The sequence below is a fragment of the Plodia interpunctella genome, chromosome 5 (genome assembly GCF_027563975.2).
Source record: "Plodia interpunctella isolate USDA-ARS_2022_Savannah chromosome 5, ilPloInte3.2, whole genome shotgun sequence".
Classification (NCBI taxonomy): domain Eukaryota; kingdom Metazoa; phylum Arthropoda; class Insecta; order Lepidoptera; family Pyralidae; genus Plodia; species Plodia interpunctella.
Genome location: NC_071298.1, coordinates 2598671 through 2618816, shown reverse-complemented (window position 1 = coordinate 2618816; position 20146 = coordinate 2598671). Strand labels below are relative to the sequence as shown.

At 34.0% G+C, this 20146-nt stretch overlaps 1 protein-coding gene across 1 annotated transcript; it reads left to right on the top strand.

The window, feature by feature from the left end:
* The first annotated feature begins 6822 nt into the window (after window positions 1-6822).
* On the top strand, window positions 6823-10889 carry LOC128670254 (uncharacterized). Its single transcript, XM_053745770.2, has 6 exons — window positions 6823-7076; window positions 7722-7940; window positions 8517-8649; window positions 9084-9268; window positions 9929-10033; window positions 10649-10889. The coding sequence occupies exons 1-6, from the start codon at window positions 6860-6862 to the stop codon at window positions 10789-10791; spliced, it is 1002 nt and encodes a 333-aa protein (XP_053601745.1). The 5' UTR covers window positions 6823-6859; the 3' UTR covers window positions 10792-10889.
* The last annotated feature ends 9257 nt before the right edge of the window (window positions 10890-20146 follow it).

Genomic DNA, 20146 nt, shown 5'->3' with positions numbered 1-20146 from the left:
GAAGACTATTTATATATAATGCTCAATGTTATTATTATTTTTATTGCTCATTAACAACATTTATCGTCTACACTTGGATTTTTCAAATTTTTGCAAAAATATTCTCTCTACGTTCTATTTACTATGTTGAAATGTTCAGTAATTAAACATGTATGCGGAACTTAAAATTATTTAGATATAGAATGTATTTTCGAAACACGTGCAAAATTTTATGTTAGTGATAGAAATGGAAAAGTAACTATATATCACTAAGCCACAAAGTAGGCAGTGGTGACTACTTAATATAAGGTGGGCCGTATGTCTGTTTGCATGCTTGGTAATGAAAAATAAAATTTTATTCCGAATTAACTTTTGATTTACATCGTGCTTTAAAAATATGAAAATTTCAACCAATCACGAAATCCACATGGTCTTTTTGTACCCACTGCTGAGTACACACCGACTTCCTTGCTTCCCACAGTCCGTGGCAGTCCTATCCATCCAGATTCAATGCGCCATTTTGATGTGAAAGAAGAATGTAAAACACTTCCATATAAAATTTAGAATATTGTACATAGGAGTAGGCTGAAAGCATATGAGATATCTTTTATAAATACCGCTAAGTATAGTTAGTGGCACTAGTCTATTAGTTTGCATTCTTCTCGAAATTTACATTCACCAAAAGAAAGTATGAAATCTATAATACATGAGACAGATTAGGCACTCAAACACATGTGACACAAGTATGATTCGAACCTGGGATCTTCCAATCACAAGCGACCATTACCGATTAATATCGAAGTCAACATTGCTACACGAAATAGAAGATTTTTACCCCTTAACATTATAACCACGCTGCTAAATGCTTTCATTAATCTTGTAAATGCTCTTTGAAAATGTTAAACCTTAGTTTCTCTTTATCATCTCTCTTTTATAGTCTTGTATGAACTGCTCAAATAGGACCGTCTTTATATTCTTCAAGAGCCAAATTCAATACACAAGCTGTTTGTTAGTATTATTAATTAGTCTTATTATCATTTTCTTGACTAGCTAAATCTATTGAAATGGATTTGTTATACACATGCTTTTTAAATTATTCTTGAAAACAATTCAAGACAACAAGATGAAAAAATTCTGGAATCGAGCGGGAATTGAACCAGCGCCCCTGTCAATCCGAGACCATGTCAGTTCGGCTGAATCAATTCATCTCTTTACGTCTTACGCCGCCGTTCAATGTTTTCATTAGTGAGTAGTAGGTACTCTTGGCTAAATCTATTTTTATCTTATATAACAAGTATTTATGTTGTTTTTGTTAATTGTTTGTAACAATTAGAATGAAATCTTTGGTATTTCCAGTGTTCGCGAAGTGTATGCGCAGCAAGTAAATATTCTTCGTCATATCAGCAAGTATTTTAAAAGATAAAGTATACTTATAATGCTAAATTCTTAAAATAGGTAGATGTTTTGTAGCTATGCTAGTAATACAAGGCTTTACTAAATACCTAATTTTAACTTTAACAATGCATAGCATCGTCTTTGTTATTCGTATCGTCGTTGTATTATTTCAATATCACTATAGCCTCTCATAACCCTAATAACCTTTACTACCTCTAATAACCTCTAGACTGTAGAAAATTATTATAAATAAATAAATAAATATATATATATATAATATTATTATAATTTTCCGAAATACTCTGGAATGTTTAAAAAAATTCAAAACGTCTAAGCTATATATATATATATATAGCTATGAAATATATAGTTCAATAGTTTCAAGGCTTCGCTATCGGATTATAACGGATTTATACAATTTAGGGACCTAAAATGAATCGCATTCATTCTAAAAATCATTTCGATGACACGAATCTACAATTCATCAGTTTACGTCACAAATTGGATCGCGTTAAGAGACGATTGTAACCCCTTATGATGATAATTGTAAGTGTCAATCAAATAAATTCGACATCTTAAATTTCAAGTGTAAATCAAATATATCCGACTCTGAAAAGGCTAGCTCAAATGAGTAGCAAAACAAATCACAGTCGACTAGCCTAAAAACAAACACGAAATCGCACTGCGCAAATGTCAATAATCCTAAAACCAACATTATCTTACAAGTAACTTTGTTGAGCCCAGAGTTGTTTCTGTTTACTTTGGAATGACCCTCGAAATCTTATTTCTTGTATTAATTAACGATGTATTTGCTGATAGTTTTGGCTATATTTAGGCTTGAAGACGTGGTAAAGGACGTGTGCTTTTAATAATTCAGTGTTGTAACGTTAAATAAATTAGGACAAATCACACAGATTGAGCTAGCCCCAAAGTAAGTTCGAGAGTTATGGAATACTAACTCAACGATACTATATTTCATAACAAATACATAAACATCCAAAACCCAAGCGCCAATCAGAAAAAGATCATTTTCCATCATGACCCGACCGGGGTTTGGACCTCTCGGTTCAGTGACAAGCACTTTACCACTGCGCCACCGAGGTCGTTGTTGTAACTGATATTTTTATTGTGAATTTTTATTGGTACAGTTTTTGTTTGATCTCGGGTAATTTAACTATATATATTCCAAATTTTAATAAAATTGGCTTAGAGGTTTAGTATTGGATTCTTCATAGCGTTGTGTTAGCTTTACATATGCGTCGATTAATATTTTTTGATAATCTTCTATACATATAATAAAACTGTATGTAGGCCATGTCTGTACAAAGGAGATATTATCGAAAAGTAATTATGGGGTGTCTTTATGGGACTAATAAAAGCCAAAACTATTTTTTTTACTCTTTGTCTGTTTGTATATCTGTTCACGCATCACAGAAAAACTACTGGATGTAATTTTATGCGGTTGTCACAGCCGTATAGGGAATAGTCTAACTTAAAATCTTATTTAGGTTTCATCACGATACTGTGCTTAGAATATTGACAATGATAAGTTATTAGCGGACGCACGATAAAACGCGGGTGCAAAGCCGCGGTAAAACTAGTATATAATAGAAACATCAAAATGTTTGTAAAATCGGGTACAGTACTAATAATAACTTTATTTACAAAAAAAAAGTACAATGGTTTTACAGATGTCATTTTAGAAGGTAGATTTACAATTTATAAGTTAGTTGGACTGTGGACTCTGCACTAAGCGACGCTTGTGTCGCAGCGTCCAGAACGTTTCACAATTTACATTACGATTTTTACATGTTCATCGGATCGAAATAGTAACAAATATCAACAATGGTTAACTGTTAGAGCATTAAGTCCACCTTTTGTACTTTACAAATGGTATTTTGTGCAAATAAGTTTATATAAATAACAAACAGCCACGCTCACCAACACTTCTACAAATCTCAAGACATAGAGAAATAGATATACCATCAAAAACTACTTTCGGAATAAACGTTGAAGACAAAGATAAAATCGCACACGTACTCGATGCATACGAGTACTCGGAAATATGTCATACAATCTGAATTTAACAAGAGAACGTACGTAACATATTTCATTCTGCATTCGCACGAAGTTATTCTTAACAGAATAAGTTGCTGCAAAGAATAATACGCGGACACAGAGTGCTGAGGAATATATGGGAAAAGTTTAACGTTTATTGGCCCAAGTTTGTTGTACTTTAAACTTTATTATACTGTGCGAATGCTTCTTTGTTGCAATACTTACAGTTATTTTCATAAACTTAGATTGCAGAAAATTCTTTTTATTTATTCTTTCAGATATGATATATAATTTTTTACGATACAATTGGGAGCGAAGAAAAACCATAGGATGTGTCAGCTGCTTCTCTTTATAAAGTCAATCAAGGGAAAAGTATATATAAATTAGAGTTTCTTCTCATAGGCGATAGGCAAGCAACCTATCACCAAATCCCAATTCCAACGACAAGACCGCGGCACAGCTAAATCTAGCGATCAAGATTCGTCACTCTAGGCTCTGTCTGCCCCGTAAGAGATAAAGACGTGTTACTGTATGTACGAAAAAAAAACACTTGGATGTCTCCATTTTCATTTCTTAGTTCATCGAATATAGGACCAAAAGTAGACTTTATGAAAATGCCCTCAGACTGTAGCCCGTGTTCGCCTCTTACTGCTTTTGTGCTACAACAATGCATTTGCCGTCTACCAGCGAAACGGCGGCGGGTAATGAAGGCATAGGATGTCCACGCGCTCACGATTCATGTTTTTTAATGTTGGCTCCATTTAGTACTACGATTAGGAACACAAATGTGACCTATCTAGAAAGTAGCCACCATATATACCTAGCAATACACGAGTTTAAAACGAGTAGAAAATAACGAGTAAAAAATAACGAGTAAAAAATAACGAGTAAAAAATAACGAGTAAAAAATAACGAGTAAAAAATAACGAGTAAAAAATAACGAATAAAAAATAACGAGTCCGAGGCAGTGGTCCAACTGCTCTGTCCAACCATAGTTGGACCACGGGTCTTTATTAGGGGCAGTTGTCCAACTTTAAAAATAGTTGGACCACATCACCTTTTGAGAGTACCGTCATCCAATTCATTAAAAACATAACTTGCCGACTCTAAAACCATGCAAAGATGCAGTTATATCTTTATGTGTGTATGGTACAACTGGTTTACGACATTATTTCGAAGATTCGCTTGTTATAATACAATCAGCCGCCTGCCTGACTTCCTTGGGAATGCTATTGTTGTCTATGAACCATGCTTTTATTTTTATGAAAACCTTGAACAAACCTATAAATTTTCATAACAAAATCGCCATATTGTAGTCCGCCTAAATCTCAGTATCACCACCGGTGGTTTGTTGTGACAAGTCATAAATTAAAAAACTGATAGATGTGACATATTTTATACAGCTGATGATGTAATTATAAGACTGATAAAAGATAAAAGATATTTTATTTATATGCAAAAACACGTGCAAATTGATACATAAAATCTTTAGACTCGACATTACGCCTTACCTGGTATGCAAATATAGTTACAGTCGCTGCTATACATACTTTAGTAAAGACAAATTGAATACGATACACATAAATGCTTCTGAATTTAAATGTGCATAAGATTAAACTTTATCTGTCAAGTAACATTGGTCAATTAAAAATAGTTTTAATTTTTTCTTAAACAAATTTAGTTGTTTACAAATTCACATGCCATACAAACAATACTATTCCCAAGAAGATAGTTTAACTAAACAGAATGTATTCAAGTCTATTAATGATCATTATTTGCTAGCAAACGCGGTGAATGACTCTTACAGCTTTTGAGAACCCGGGACATCTGATGAAGCGTCAAGAAGAGTGATGACACTACACCTGTGCTTTGGATATTTTGTAGATACAGACCGCGTAGGAACTCTCAGATTAAATTCCTTTTGTTGCCGGACACTTTGCGTTGATGATGTGGCGCAAATACGCTAAAAACCGGAGGGAAACGTTGTCTGTCCCTTTTGTTATCTCAGCTTTTGCTCGTGCCAAGGTTGTGTTGTTGATGAACTTTCGTTACAAAATGCAGGAAATATACTGTACACTTTAGGACAGCATATAACTTTTGTACCTACAGAGTATTCAGCACACACGTACCTTTTTATACTATGGGTGTTTCGGGTCTCATTACAACGATCCGTAGTCACCGAGCGTCTGAACTAAAAACGTTTGCGTGTTATAACATGTAAATTAATTATTTTTAACTATCGACCCGTCCCGGCTTCGCTCGGGTAAAATCATAATAAATTATATACCTAAACTTTCCTCAGGAATTACACTATCTATTAGTGAAAACCGTATAAAAATCCGTCCGGTAGTTTTTGATTTTATCACGTTTATACAGACACACGCGACAGAGGCCAAGTCACATCGTTTTAGTAAAATTTTGATACGGAAATAGATTTTTGTTAGAAACATTTTGTTTGCTCCACTCGCCATTTCAATGATTGATGTTCGCAGTCTACGCTTGGACAAAAATATTTTTTACAAAAAAAAACATTTCAGAGACCATGAAACCGTTACATTGATTTATTTTTGTAGATAAAATGGTTTTTCGGTTTTAAATCTACACTCTTCTGTGTATGGCTTCAGAAATCCACACTTATGAAGGGGAAATGCTTGAAAATAAGTACTCAATCGATTTCCAAAATTCTTTCACCTGTATATTCTTGCCTGAGTGACACAGAGTATTTTGACCCCGATGTATATTAACGAAGCCCTGGGTTGCAATTACATTTTATAGTAAAAGAAGCAGTACACATAATTATGATAGTAGCAAAAAAATAGTGCACACTGGTTGATTTTTAACTTGTTTGTGAAATGGAACAGGCAGTTGCAAACCACTCCATTAATAGTGCCTAGAAAGTTGTTGTGTGTGTATCATTCTACGTAATGACCATTAGGAATACGTCTATGAAGATGTAGAACGCATGGGAGATGTCAGAATACCTAAGCGTCTCCTAAACAGTAGACCATCAGGGTGCAAATCCCTAGAAGGCCAAAACTCAGAAGGTTGTACGGTGTGCAAGCACGACACTAAATCACTTGGAGTCAAAGGCTGAAGAAACCTCGTCAAGGACAGAGATGGTTGGTAAAATCTTGACCTTGTCAAGGTCTACCGTGGCTATGAAGCCTTAGATAATGATCACGCTCGTGAACCTATATATCGATAGCATATTATAAGTTGTCGTAAACATATTTTCAGGAATGCACTGTTATTATAAAGAATGTGTAGCGCATACGTGGTTAATCAATAAAAATTGTCACTGAATGATATTTAAAAAATCTAAGTACCTTAAAAATTCGCAATAAAATGAACAATAAAAAAGAAAATGTATAAATACAGAGAACTATAGAAAACTAACAGAAGAAAGTATATTATTATCGTTGAGGTAATGTTGCTTTTGAGCCTTTTGTTTCTAAGTGCAGGTTGTGCCTTGGCTTATGTCGAATATGACATAAATCAGGCCGAACTCCTGTTTGAGAATTTTATACGAGATTACAACAAAGTCTATGAAGATGCTCAAGAAAAACAAATAAGATTCAACATCTTTAAAGAGCACTTGCTAGATATAAATAGGCTGAATAAGCAACACGGTTACAACGTAATGGGTAAGTCTGTTTCAATTTTTTGTGGCAAACTAACCATCAGATTTTTCTATCCGTTACCAATAGTCCTACCAGTTATGATGAAGATGTCCGACCGACTTCGATCATGGCGAACAATTCTTTCTTTTGAGATTTTATTTGCTAACACTGGTCTCAGATTTTATTCAATTGGCCTAAAGGCATACATCATGACTTTTACGACATCTAGTGGCAAGATGTTAGATATACACTAGTAAACTTAAATTGTCAACCATTGTGCAGGTTTCCTCACGAAGCGGTGGTGGTCAAGTGATTAAGACCGTCCACCTGTGATCGAAAGATATCAGGTTTAAATCCTACTCGTGCCACATGAGTTTTTATACTAATTTAGATTAGTATAAAACACCACTCGCTTCCGGTGAAGGAAAACATCGAGAGGAAACGTGCACATTAGTTGATTTTTAACGTGTGTGTGAAATGGAGAAGGCAATGGCAAACCACGATATTAATAGTGACAAGAGAGTTGTTGTGTTTCATTCCACGACTATAAAGAGAGAAAAGTAATTAATATTAAATTTTCAACTAATGTATCAAAGATTATAAGACTTTCCTTTTCACATTTTATTCTCAACGCTACATAATTTTATGAATGTACTTATATTTTCAAAGGTATTAACCTATTCACGGACATGTCAAAGGAAGAATTTAGAAATACACATCACGGTTTAATTTTCGACAATAACGGTGTCCCGTGCCATAAAGAAGAAATGGATTTTGAGTTATCCCGTGATAATTTACCGGAAAATTTCGATTGGAGAGACAAGGGTGTACTTACAAAGGTCAAAAACCAGGCTACCTGCAATGGCTGTTGGGCTTTTAGTACTATCGGTGAGAAACTTTTTAAAATCATTTTTTATCTTTACAGATTTGCCAGCCCCTTGGGCGTGTCCCTTCCTAGAATAGGAGCACTCCATATGCTCCCGTGGAAGTCGGACGAGGCGACTAAGGGACACAATGGCCTTAATAAGTGATTGGCAACAATAGCATTTGACTTTAGCAAATCTTCAAAATTGTATCGTTATTTTTTACGTGAACTCTGTTTTTTAAGTGAATTTTGATTTTTTGATTTTGACATGTGGTCCCGCCTTAGAATCTGACCCCTCCATATCCTACTCTAAATGATAAAAAGCATTGGTTTGTTTCGACTTCGCAACTGATTCCTGAATATTCCCAAACATAACCACCGTCAGACAGGCGGTCCAAAAATCACTGATAAATCTTCAAATTGTAGGGTTTATTTTTCACAATGACACCGGGTTTCGCATCGGATGTCTTGTAATGAACCTACGCAGAAAAACCCAAAGTACGCCATTTTAAATAAAGGTCGGCGGTGCGCAGGTTAAAGTCAACGTCATATTGACTGAAGCATTTCACCCTAAATAAAAAAACAATGAATTATTTCAGGTACAATAGAGAGTCAGTATGCAATAAAGCATGGAGCTGATAAACTGAAAGTGTTGTCAGAACAACAAATAATCGACTGCGTAACATCAAATGAGGATGGCTGTAACGGAGGATTCATGTCTAATGCTCTTTTGTAAGTCTGACCCGTAATTCATTCATTCATATCGAATGTGTTATTACTAAAACTGGATATCATATTTTATTCAAGTCGCCTAAAGACATTTAACATGATTCTCAAGACTACTCGTACCACCGCCATCTAGTGGCAATTAGTCGCATACCACACTAGTGAACACCAGTGTGCAAGTTTCCTCACGATGTTTTCCTTCACCGGTTACAAGTTGTGGTCTGTGAAAACTACCACACATAAATCAGATTGATGTACAAACACACGTGGCACGTGTAGGATTCGATCGTAGACCTTTCGATCGCAGTGTTAACCATTGGGTCACCACCGCTTCAATTTTGTAATAAAAGTCCAGTTTAGGTAATTTTAAACCCTACTAATCTCGTAAAAAATCAACTAATTATATCTATTTAAGTAGTATCTGTATCATTAAATTTCAGACAATTAGCGGAAACCCAAATGGGTGTCATGACAGCGGCAGACTACCCATTTATTGGGCAAGATGGTACATGCCAATACGATCAAACTAAAGCAGTTGTAAACGTGACGGGGTGTGCGGACTTCACTAATACAGCTGAAGAAGATATTAAAGCTGTTTTGGTTAATACCGGACCTCTCGTAATCGGTAAATATTTGCCGATGCATACGTACGCATACGTAAAACAGATTTTTGATCATGTGTTTTTTTTCAAGTAATCTTTCAATCTTTAAGTAATCATTCATGATGCTAGAGCAACTACTGAAACGTATCAGCGTTTAATGTCAAAGCACAGAATGAGATTCATAAACTTGTTCGATAACAAATATCAGGACAAATCACACAGATTGAGCTAGCCCCAAAGTAAGTTCGAGACTTGTGTTATGGGATACTAACTCAACGCTACTATATTTTATAACAATTATAATGCAGTCAGGGTTGTCACAATATAAGAAGGACGTGTTCTCTATCTATATTAATTCCAATAGTTACAACCAAAGTATCAAATGTTTTTTACAAGAATTCTCTCTCGTAATTAGAGAATTAGGTAATGGGATATGAAAGTTATCACGATATTACAAATTTCACCAAAGAGCCAACTAAATGGAGGACTTCGAGTCTCGCGACATTTCGCTCGTTCTATCATTGCAATTATTTATGTTTTATTTTGTTTTATTATTTGTATTTTTAATAATGAGTTGCAATATAAAAAATGCTCGTTCTATCACGTATATGGAAAATACTTGATAATATATATATATGTATTTTCCTTATTAATATTTAAATGCGTACCATATTATGTTACAGGATTAGCTGGAGGACCATTACAAACATACGATAAAGGGGTTTTTACACAATGTGATGTGGATGCCCGCATTGACCATGGTCTCCTGTTAGTTGGGTATGGGACAGGTATGTGTTGACAAATAGTTGTTACACTATCTTCTTGTTTCCTTGTGAATTTGTGAATGGCTGGACGCAATAACGGCCAAATTTCTCCAATCTCTCACTAGAACAGGGCCACTGAAATGGTTTAATTATATGCTAAAGCATACACAATTTGATGTCTTTCGGGAAAACGCTGTGGTGAAGTTTGTTGCGCCGCTACACCTGCGCCTGGCCTTTTATGACATTTACGTTTAAGAACGTTTAAGAATTCTTGATTAAATCCCAATGTCTACATTCTTAATTCATAATTGATAATTACGTGTTATCATTACAACTTTTGCCTACTTTAATATTTAGCATAATAGGAATAGTTTTAAATTTTTTCATCCCCAGCACTACCCTAATTTGTGATCGTATCTTTGATTTCATTGTCATCTAAGCCACATGGCATCTAGAAAGAATTAGGCATAATTTAGTAGAAAATAGTCGCATAAAACAGAAAATTCGAAATCAATAAGAGGACACGGGTAAAGTATCAAAATATTCTGCTGTTGAAACAATATCAATGTTTCCATACATAGGTAAGATTTTTATAAATACGTTATGACACGACAGACTCTAATTTACTTTCTATTTCAGATGAAAATACTAACAAGCCCTATTGGCTTATAAAAAATTCCTGGGGGGAGGCTTATGGTGAAAACGGCTATGTTCGATTGATCAGAGGTAATCCGGACTGTAAAGTCGGACAATTTATGTTACTTTCAGCCCGAGTGGCATAATAACATACTATCGATTTACTTTTGGTAATACTACTCAAAATTCAAATTTAATATTGTGAAAAACATTTAATTTGATAATAAATAATGATTGGCAATCATCTTTTGTTTTGTTTTTATTATCGAATTTCTCCGGCAGTAGATGGAGCATTTTATTTTCGAGTGGAAAAAGCAGACTAATTATATTAATTTAGACCAGTACGTAGTCACAGTACCTAATTGCTTTATCATTAGCCTATTTTAGTTCTTCAGGATTGCATACCGTCAATGTCAGTTGGTAGATGGATTGGATATTATCACTGCATAGTTAAAACAAAGTCGCTTCCCGCTGTCTGTCTGTCCCTATGTATACTTATAGATCTTTAAAACGCAACGGATTTTGATACAGGGTTTTTTAATACTATAGTGATTGCAAAGTTTAGTTATATTATTTATTAAAGTTTTTCCCGAGAGAAGCCGGGACAGGCTGCTATGTATACTATAACTAGCAGCCCATCCCGACTTCGCTCGATTAAAATATTTTTGATTTCAGTATCGTATATTTTTGTGTATATAATGTACATCTGACATCATAATGAATTGCGGACAAGCATTTTTTATTAAATTCCTCATACTATATCATATACTATTATTATAAAGAGGTGATCGTTTGTGAGTTTGTATGTTTAAGGCGGGTAATCTCCGAAACTACCGAACCGAATTCTATAATTCTTTCACCATTACAAAGGAACATTATCTAAGATTGCTATAGGCTATATTTTATATCGAAATTTCCACGGGAGTGAAGCCTCGAGCACCATCTAGTACAATATAAAAATGGCTAGTTATTATTTCGAAGGAACAATTAAGATTACCTTCAGTAGTCAGGCCATTTGGCACACGTATTCGAACAGTCGCGCTATTGGTCCGACTACTAAGTATGTCAAAGTTGGTGCAAAGTGCAGATGAAAAATTAATAAATTCTCACATAATACTAACGGAGCGAGGTAGGTACGTACGGAGGAAAAAAAAACGACGAGACAGAGAAGTCGTGGGCAAAAATCACTAAGGTGAAACATACGTAAAAATATCAGCGAGAATACCCCCCCAAATAAACCCCACAAAGAATAATGGACCAATAGCAGCAAATCGGAGTTGCCAATTAGGACTCGATTTTTCATCAGTAGGTACGTGACATTAGTACAAAGAGCTAATTTTCAATTGTAATAAAACGAAAATTACGACTTCCAATGGATTTACATCTGTAATAGAAAGTTCGATTTTATTTTGTTTTTCTAATTAAGTTCCTAATTTGAAAAAAAAAATACTTTGACAATTTCTAAAACCAATCACGTTCAGTTAATAGGGCTGCCACAAGTGAATCTGTATTTTTGCAAACAAATATGATTGATGGATTGAAAAAAATTATAAAAAAGATACGGAACAAAATCATCACACCCCTTCATGTATAAAATACCTACATGTGTTGTAGGTATTATACACTTTTTTCTATATCCTATATGTTCTTTTGTACAGGATTAGCACATAGTATTTTAATTCCCATGCAGCTACTATATAAACTATCTCGATTCACTCGTAAATCACTCGACACGATCTACACTCGCTATTCACTGTGTTAACGTTCGCGGACTTTTTACATGAGTTAATCTTAACGTTTTAGTCTGAAACCTTTCCTAGTGCGATCCAAACATTACCCTTCCAATTTCATTTAATACTGGCAGCTTTTACATAAAAACACAAACAATTAAAATTATGTAAAAACATTTCAGACAAAATATTTTTACATAATTTCATAAAAATATTTTGCTCGCAATCATAAATCTCTGAATAAGCAATCGGCCAATGATTTTTCTGTTTACGCAAACCGAATCGAAAATGTCTATATAACGATACCCAATTTAGTTCAATGTACACATGCACACCGATTTGTTAAAATTGTATATATTTTTTAAATTTTTTTAACATGCCACTGAACTGACTGGAAAATAATAAATCGAAATCAATTTTTTCTCGATTTTTTTTATAAACTAGTCTAGAATTAAAAATAATCGGTCATATTTTTTGATTGCGTTCACGTATAAGTTTCATATTTTCCCAGCTGAAAGAGACCTTAGACCTGGGTATTTGGAATAAATTTCAATCTTTACGCATTCCTGAGAAAAACAGTCTTGACAGATGGACAGACTGACATATCTTCTTGTAATCTTAAATACTACTATCTGGGCGTTTTAACTAAAAAACTAATTTTAGGATATAATTCATGAGATTATACATATATATGGTCATATATGTAAATGTTGCAATATGTGTTGATCTATCTGTACTTCTTTGAGAATTTATTAACTTTATTCTTATTTCTACCAAACAATATAATTGTGAGCAATGAGCATTAAAAGTAGACATGAATGCGCCAAATCCAATTGATCAAATCGCGTCGATCTCAAATATTGGATTCCGAAAGTATATTCCACGGATTAAGCTTGTGCGGCTTAAAACGAAAACGTGGATTTGTGTGATTGTCATTTGTTGTAACAAACCAAACAATAGAATACATTTCTGTTTTTCTGCACTAGCTGTTCACCCGCGACTTCGTCAGCGTAGAATAGTTAGGTATTTCTGACAGCATAATTATATTTTTTGTGATTAATGTGTTTACCTATGCCAGATTACTAATTTATAGGACCAATGTGTGATAACCAAATAAGGCGCCTGTGATCATCTTATAGTATTTTGGAAAAATCTTTTTGAATTCGATCTTTCTACATGCGTACCAAATTTCATCAAAATCGGTCCAGCAGTTTAGCCGTGAAAGGGGTATAGACAGATAGATGGACTTATGGAGTACATTGCGTACTTTGTATGAGTGCTTTTATTTACCGCAATGAAAAACCCGCAATGTGGCCAAATCCATAAAAGTCCGGCGCAATTTTCCGTGATAGACTGGCCAGTATGTATCACTATGTATGTATGATTACTGGTATCTAACGCATAACCTTCCAAAGGTGCATGAGGTGCCTAAAAACTAACATCTTTTGTTGTACTACTTTTGTCTAAACGTAAAAAATAAAAATAAAAAAATTTTTAGTTTTAATGTCGTTTCTATAAAACGTTAATTCTATGTTCGATTCCGCTACATAACGCTACTGTAGGTACTGTCTCGTGTTGCTTGGCTATTACATAGAGTTAAGATTCTATAGAATTGCAAATTAGATTGTATTTTTTTTCATATGAAAATTCGTAGAATAAAAGTTGCTTGTTTTGATGTACCCAAGTAGTCTTTGGGAGTGTTTTGCGTTTGATACCAGAAACCCGGTATAATAGGGAAAATCTATTCGATTCTAATAATGATTTTAGCAGAAGCCTAATAAAGCTTTTGCTCAAATTTGGGTCATTTTAAATAAGCAACACTCAATTCTCATTTTCTTGTCGCTGCAAAACATTGTCTGTATTTCATTTGTGTCACAAATGTAATTATGTCGATAGAATAATCCTGTTAATTATTCATGTCGTAGCGATGATGACAATAACTGGTTTTTAAACCCCGACGCGAAGAAGGGGTGTTATAAGTTTGACGTGTTTGTCTGTGTGCCTGCCTGTGGCATCGTAGCTCCCGAACGGATGAACCGATTTTTGTTTGTTTTTTTTTGTGTTATAGATAATTTTATCCCGAGTGTTCTTAGCCATGACTCATGAAAATCGGTCTAGCCGTTCAAAAATTGTAGCGAAATGAATATTGAAAGTCGGGCGTTTTTTAATTTGTCTAACAAATAACTTGTAGCGTCATATGTTGTGCTCGAAAAGTATTTTAAGGGTTTGCCTAAGCCCTGAGAGTATTGTAGACTACCTGGATATATCTATAAAGGTATTTTAGCCTTCATAAATATTTAAATGAGACTGTGAGAAATATTCCCACTTATAGTGTATTAGATTCGCTCTTAGGTAAGTGACTATAAAATAGCTAAATCATTTGATTAAGACTAATGTAAGGCAAAAGACAGTAATAATGACAAGTTTATTTGTAAGGAAATTGAAAAACCCCCGACTTTCAATATTTTCATCAATACTTTCGCTACAACTTTTGAACGGCTGAACCGATTTTGATCAAACATATCTAAGAACCACCGCATAAAAATTAGCTACGAAATAAAAAAAAACATTCAAATTGGTTCACCCCGACGGATAAATCGATTTGTATGGGTTTTTTTACGTAGCTCATCAACATGAGCTACCGTGCCACGTACACAGACAGACAGACACACTGAGCGGTCAAACTTACAACACCCCTCTTTTTTCTTTTCGGGGGTTAAAAATATAGTGTTGATGGCTAAAATTTGTAGCGTTATTTTGAAATGTACCAAATAAATAGTATTTTTTTCTGTCGAAAAATGTTTCACTACTTATATACATTACGCTGCGTTCCCGCCACACCTTTGTCGAACCTACTACAAGTTACAATATAGACGTGACATTTTCAATTAACGCGCCGGCAACTCATTTCCTACGTCACATGGCGTCCGTTTCCTTTTTTCGCGGCTTGTTCTGTTCATCATCTTAGGGTTGGTTGCACCGTCAACTTTGACATTAGCTTTAACGTGCGCAGAAAGACGCAAAGTAACTACGCCATTTTGTTTAAGCAGCGCGTCGGTTAATATCAACGTCGAATTTGACACACAAACTTTAACGTTAAATATTTTTTATTTTTTTTTTATTTTTATTTGTATATAGACACATATAGATTAACTGACATTACACCCAAAATACCTGTATGCTAGTCAACACAAAATTATAAACTAGAAATTGTGATTGTATGCATACAACACAATGTCAAATTTATAAAATGTTTTTATAAAATATTAGTACAATGAGGTCATGATAATAATATCACGTCATTCAATGAAATTAATAGTATTTAAATAGAAGTAATAAATTGAAGTTGTATACTTTAATTGAGACATTGATGTCGTACGAGGTGACTAAGGGACACATAGCCTAGGCAGTTGATAATTAACAATAGCCTTCCCAATGAAGTTTTCCATTAGGCGGCCTGAAAATCACCAGCCAAATCCTAATCTATATTATACTATTATTACAAAGAGGTAAGCTTTGTGAGTTTGTATGTTTGAGGCGGGTAATCTCCGAAACTACCGAAACGATTTCAAAAATTCTTTCACCATTAAAAAGGTACATTATTCCAGATTGCTATAGGCTGTATTTTATCTCAAAATTCCCACGGAAGCGAGGCACCGGCGACATCTGGTCTTAACTAATATTATAAATGCGAAAGTAAGTTTGTTTGTTTTTTACCTCTTCACGCTCTATCTACTCAATCAATCATCTTGAAATGTAGGTTGCAATATAGATAAATGCATAGAGTACCTTTCACCCCGGAAAAATTACTGTTCCCGTGGGAAATTCACGCGAGCGGAGCCGCGACCAAAGGCTAATTTAAATGTAATTGTTTATTTAAATGTAATTGTTTATTTTTATTTCTACGCTGACTCTGGTCTTCGCAGCGTCATAGCACACAGTAAGCACACACGAAGATGAGAGACAGAGAAAAAAGATGAGAAGAGGTAAACAAAAACATATTCAATAATATCCACGTGTTTTTATAGCGTAGTAAATTATTCGTGTCTATAGGCAAACACTTAGGTACAATGTAGCCGGAGAGGTGAGTAAACCTGACGTAGTGAATACGAAGATTCCTGAACAGGTGTGCAGAGCGACATGCCCGCTGCTAAGAAGGTCGCAAATGAAAATTTATTAATATGTAAAATTAAAAATCATCATCAAACAAAAAAATATTTATACAACACGAAGATTACTGTTAGATAAAGCTTTCAGTTTTCATCGCTCAATCTACCAAAATAATCTTTTTTACATTTTGCATACATGCAGTTTGAAGTATGGAGAAGGATACAGGGTATCTTTGATTGTAGGAAAAATAACTGTTTCCATGGGAAAATTACGCGGGCAAAGCCGTGGGCTAAAGCTAGTTTTTTAGGGTTCCATACCTCGAGGTACCAGAGGAAATTTGGGATAAAGTAAGGGCCATACTATGCTGATATAGGAAAAAGTCCAAAAATTGTAATTTATATACTTACATCACAGGAAAAAAGTTATATTTGTAATTGTAGTTTCGTACAAAATGAGTGCATACCCCGCTTTTCACCATTCCCATTTTCCCTGGCTTTACGGGACGACTAAGGGACTAATAGGCAACTATAGCATTCCCAAAGAGGGTTAACGTTATGCAGGCAAAATTTTGCACGCAACACTCAGTGCGTGAGTCAAACTCGCACTTCACTTTTTTTTTATATTTATATAGTATGCCAAGAACAACAATCCCACTGAGCAAAGTTTTAGTAATACATATAAATAACAGTATTTGAACTCTCATCATCGGAGGGAAAGAGATAGAAATAATTATATTCGAACTCTCATCTGAAAGAGAGAGAGAGAGGGGGGAATTTTTATTATAAAAGTCACGTGCCTCCGTGTGCTCCTGGGCAATATTTACAGGATACAGTGATAAACACTCCGTGAGCAGGTGCCGTGTGAGGGGATTAATCGCACCACCTGATGTAGGGACCTTATACACTTAACGAAAATTTTTATGTACACAATTGTTTTTAGATAAAGTCAACAATAAAAAACCACATTGTTTATCGAATGTGGCATAACTTGTCAGGATCATTTTTTATTTTTCGCTAAGAAATACAATAAATTGATAAAATATAATGGTAGCGCTAGTGTGCGGTTATATAGCGCCTTAATTAATGAAAGAACGAGACAAAACATAGAATAAACTATTCTAACGCCTGAACAGAAAATATTTTTTTTTTATAAGGAAGAAAAGACCAAGCGAGCGATGGACTTGTAATAAAAATTGGACAAAAACCTTGTTTAAAAAATTTAAATTCAAATTTAGACAGATAATATTTAAACGTAGCCAGATTTATTTTAATCTATTATATACCAAGCTACAATCCATTTATGCTATGTAACAAAAAACGGTTTCCCGAAGTTCAACTATTGCCAAGTTAGCTTAACGACTAGTGATTCGGTTCTCATCATCATATGTTAAGAAATTTGGCACTAAATACTAACCTAGACATCCTGTGTGAGCAACGAACGTGTCAAGAACGTGTTCATATGCGCGATACGTCAATATCCAATATTTTACAGAATGTGATGTGTGTTTGAATGGTAAGAGTCAAGAATTACAATGCATTCGACGAAATTTTACCCGATGTGAAGTAAAATTTAGATGAAAAATGGTTAAATAATTCGAAACTTGTTTGCAACTTGCTCAATATGAGATTAAGAACGTCTAGACTTCAAAAAAGGCTTTGGTTAAACTTTAAACAACTGATGAATCTTTGGTATTAACTTCTTTAACTTTTTGATATTATAGATATATGTAACTAGCTTCACCTCAGGGAATGGCTCTCGTAAGAATTGAGGCATAACAGATTCCCCATATGCTATTCTAGGTTATGTTATATTATATCCATGTACAAAAATTCATCGTTATCCATTCAGTACATTTAAGTTCGCATCGTGTCTTTACGTGGAATAATATTACGAGTATTTTGTATGTATTATATAATATTACTCGCTATTAGTCAAAAAAGGTATTTTTGTATTGTATTGTAAATTCGGTGTGACAGACATCGAAATTCTCGCATTTGCAATTTCTTAGTAAGATTAGCCACGATCCGGGATTTGCTGTCGGAATTTTAGTATAAAGCTTCACTGATGTATATTATAATTATTTTTATGTAATTCCCAAATCAAACAAAATAAAATATTTCGTGATTCCAAGTCTATTTACACAATAACTTTCTATCCATGTACCAAATATTATCCAATAGATTTTGCGTAATTAAATAACAAAAACTTTTGCATGCAATAATTTATTAAAAGGACTTCAGTATCATAGTAGTGAACATGCTCCTTTATAAAGGAGAGCAGCCTTCATTGATCATCGCGATTGTTGAAGATGAATGTTGCCATGCATGACGAGAATATAAGTATTAAACAAATGTCGTTCCGTACTACGATTGTTTTGTTTTGGTTCTGATTTTCTTAGATATCGTTACGATGCGCTGTTGTTTCAATAATATTTTTACAAATTGTTTTGTATTAAATAATCTGCTCTAAATACCTGCCTATCGCCAATTTTAGTGTAAGAGATAAGTACACCGTCGCATTTATGTTGTATTAATTTTAACTGATGTGTTTATTATCGAGCAATAAAGTTGTAATAGACAAATAATTTTATAACATAGATTTGTTATCTGTTTATTATGTTCCTATATAATCTATGGGGATTTCGATTTTATAATTTTAGCTACCAGCCAGTTTAAATTAACAAAAAATAATAAAAAACCGGCATACTGCCAGCTAAACAAAGGTCCTCGCAACGACGATACTTTTGTCTTGTGGTAACGACCAAGTAGCTGAAAATAAAACAGTGTTCCAAGTTCAAACTACAAAATGTTCCTTTTTAAAACAACGCGGACAAAGACAAAGAATGAAGAATAAATATTTGGTATCTCTGTATCCGGCCCGCGTTTCCAAACTTATTGTACGGAGATGGAATTTTATATTGCCTTTGGAGAAATGAGATTTAGCACACACAAGTGTTCTTTCCATAGTGCACACAAATCAATTTTTACGAATTCAAATACAACTTGGTACTGTGATTCCGGCATACATCAAGTCTATCAGAAAATGAGAGTTCTATCATTAAAGTCATATATATATATATATATATATATATATATATATATATATATATATATATATATATATATATATATATATGTATATACTTACCCAGCTACCAAAAAACACCTACAAAAAAAAATATTATAACAAACTCTTTTAAAAAGAAAAAAATAAATAATTTAATCTAAGTCTAGGTCTAATTTTCGAATAAAGTGAATCTTAATTAAGTTTAGGTGTCCATCAAATTATATTGTCACAACACCAAAATATTTTGTACTGAATTAATTTACTTGCAGAGTAAGTTAATTCTGGAAATAATGATAAATCTAAACGGACTTACATCTGGAACATCGGAACACGAGAAATTCCAGATCCATGGAAGTAATCTGGTAAAAGATATTGTCCATATTTGGAGCACAGCAGATTACATCCCATCAATGTAACGCGCATCTTTATAGATCCCGTCATTTATCCCAAATGGGCGATGGTCCAAAACGTCCAGATTCTGTCATTTAAACCAAATGGGCTGAAATTGGATCGTTTTAGAAAAAAAATACTTTTGGACTTGCCCATAAATTCATTCTCTTAAATCTTTTTATACCTACATGTATTATACGCTGTT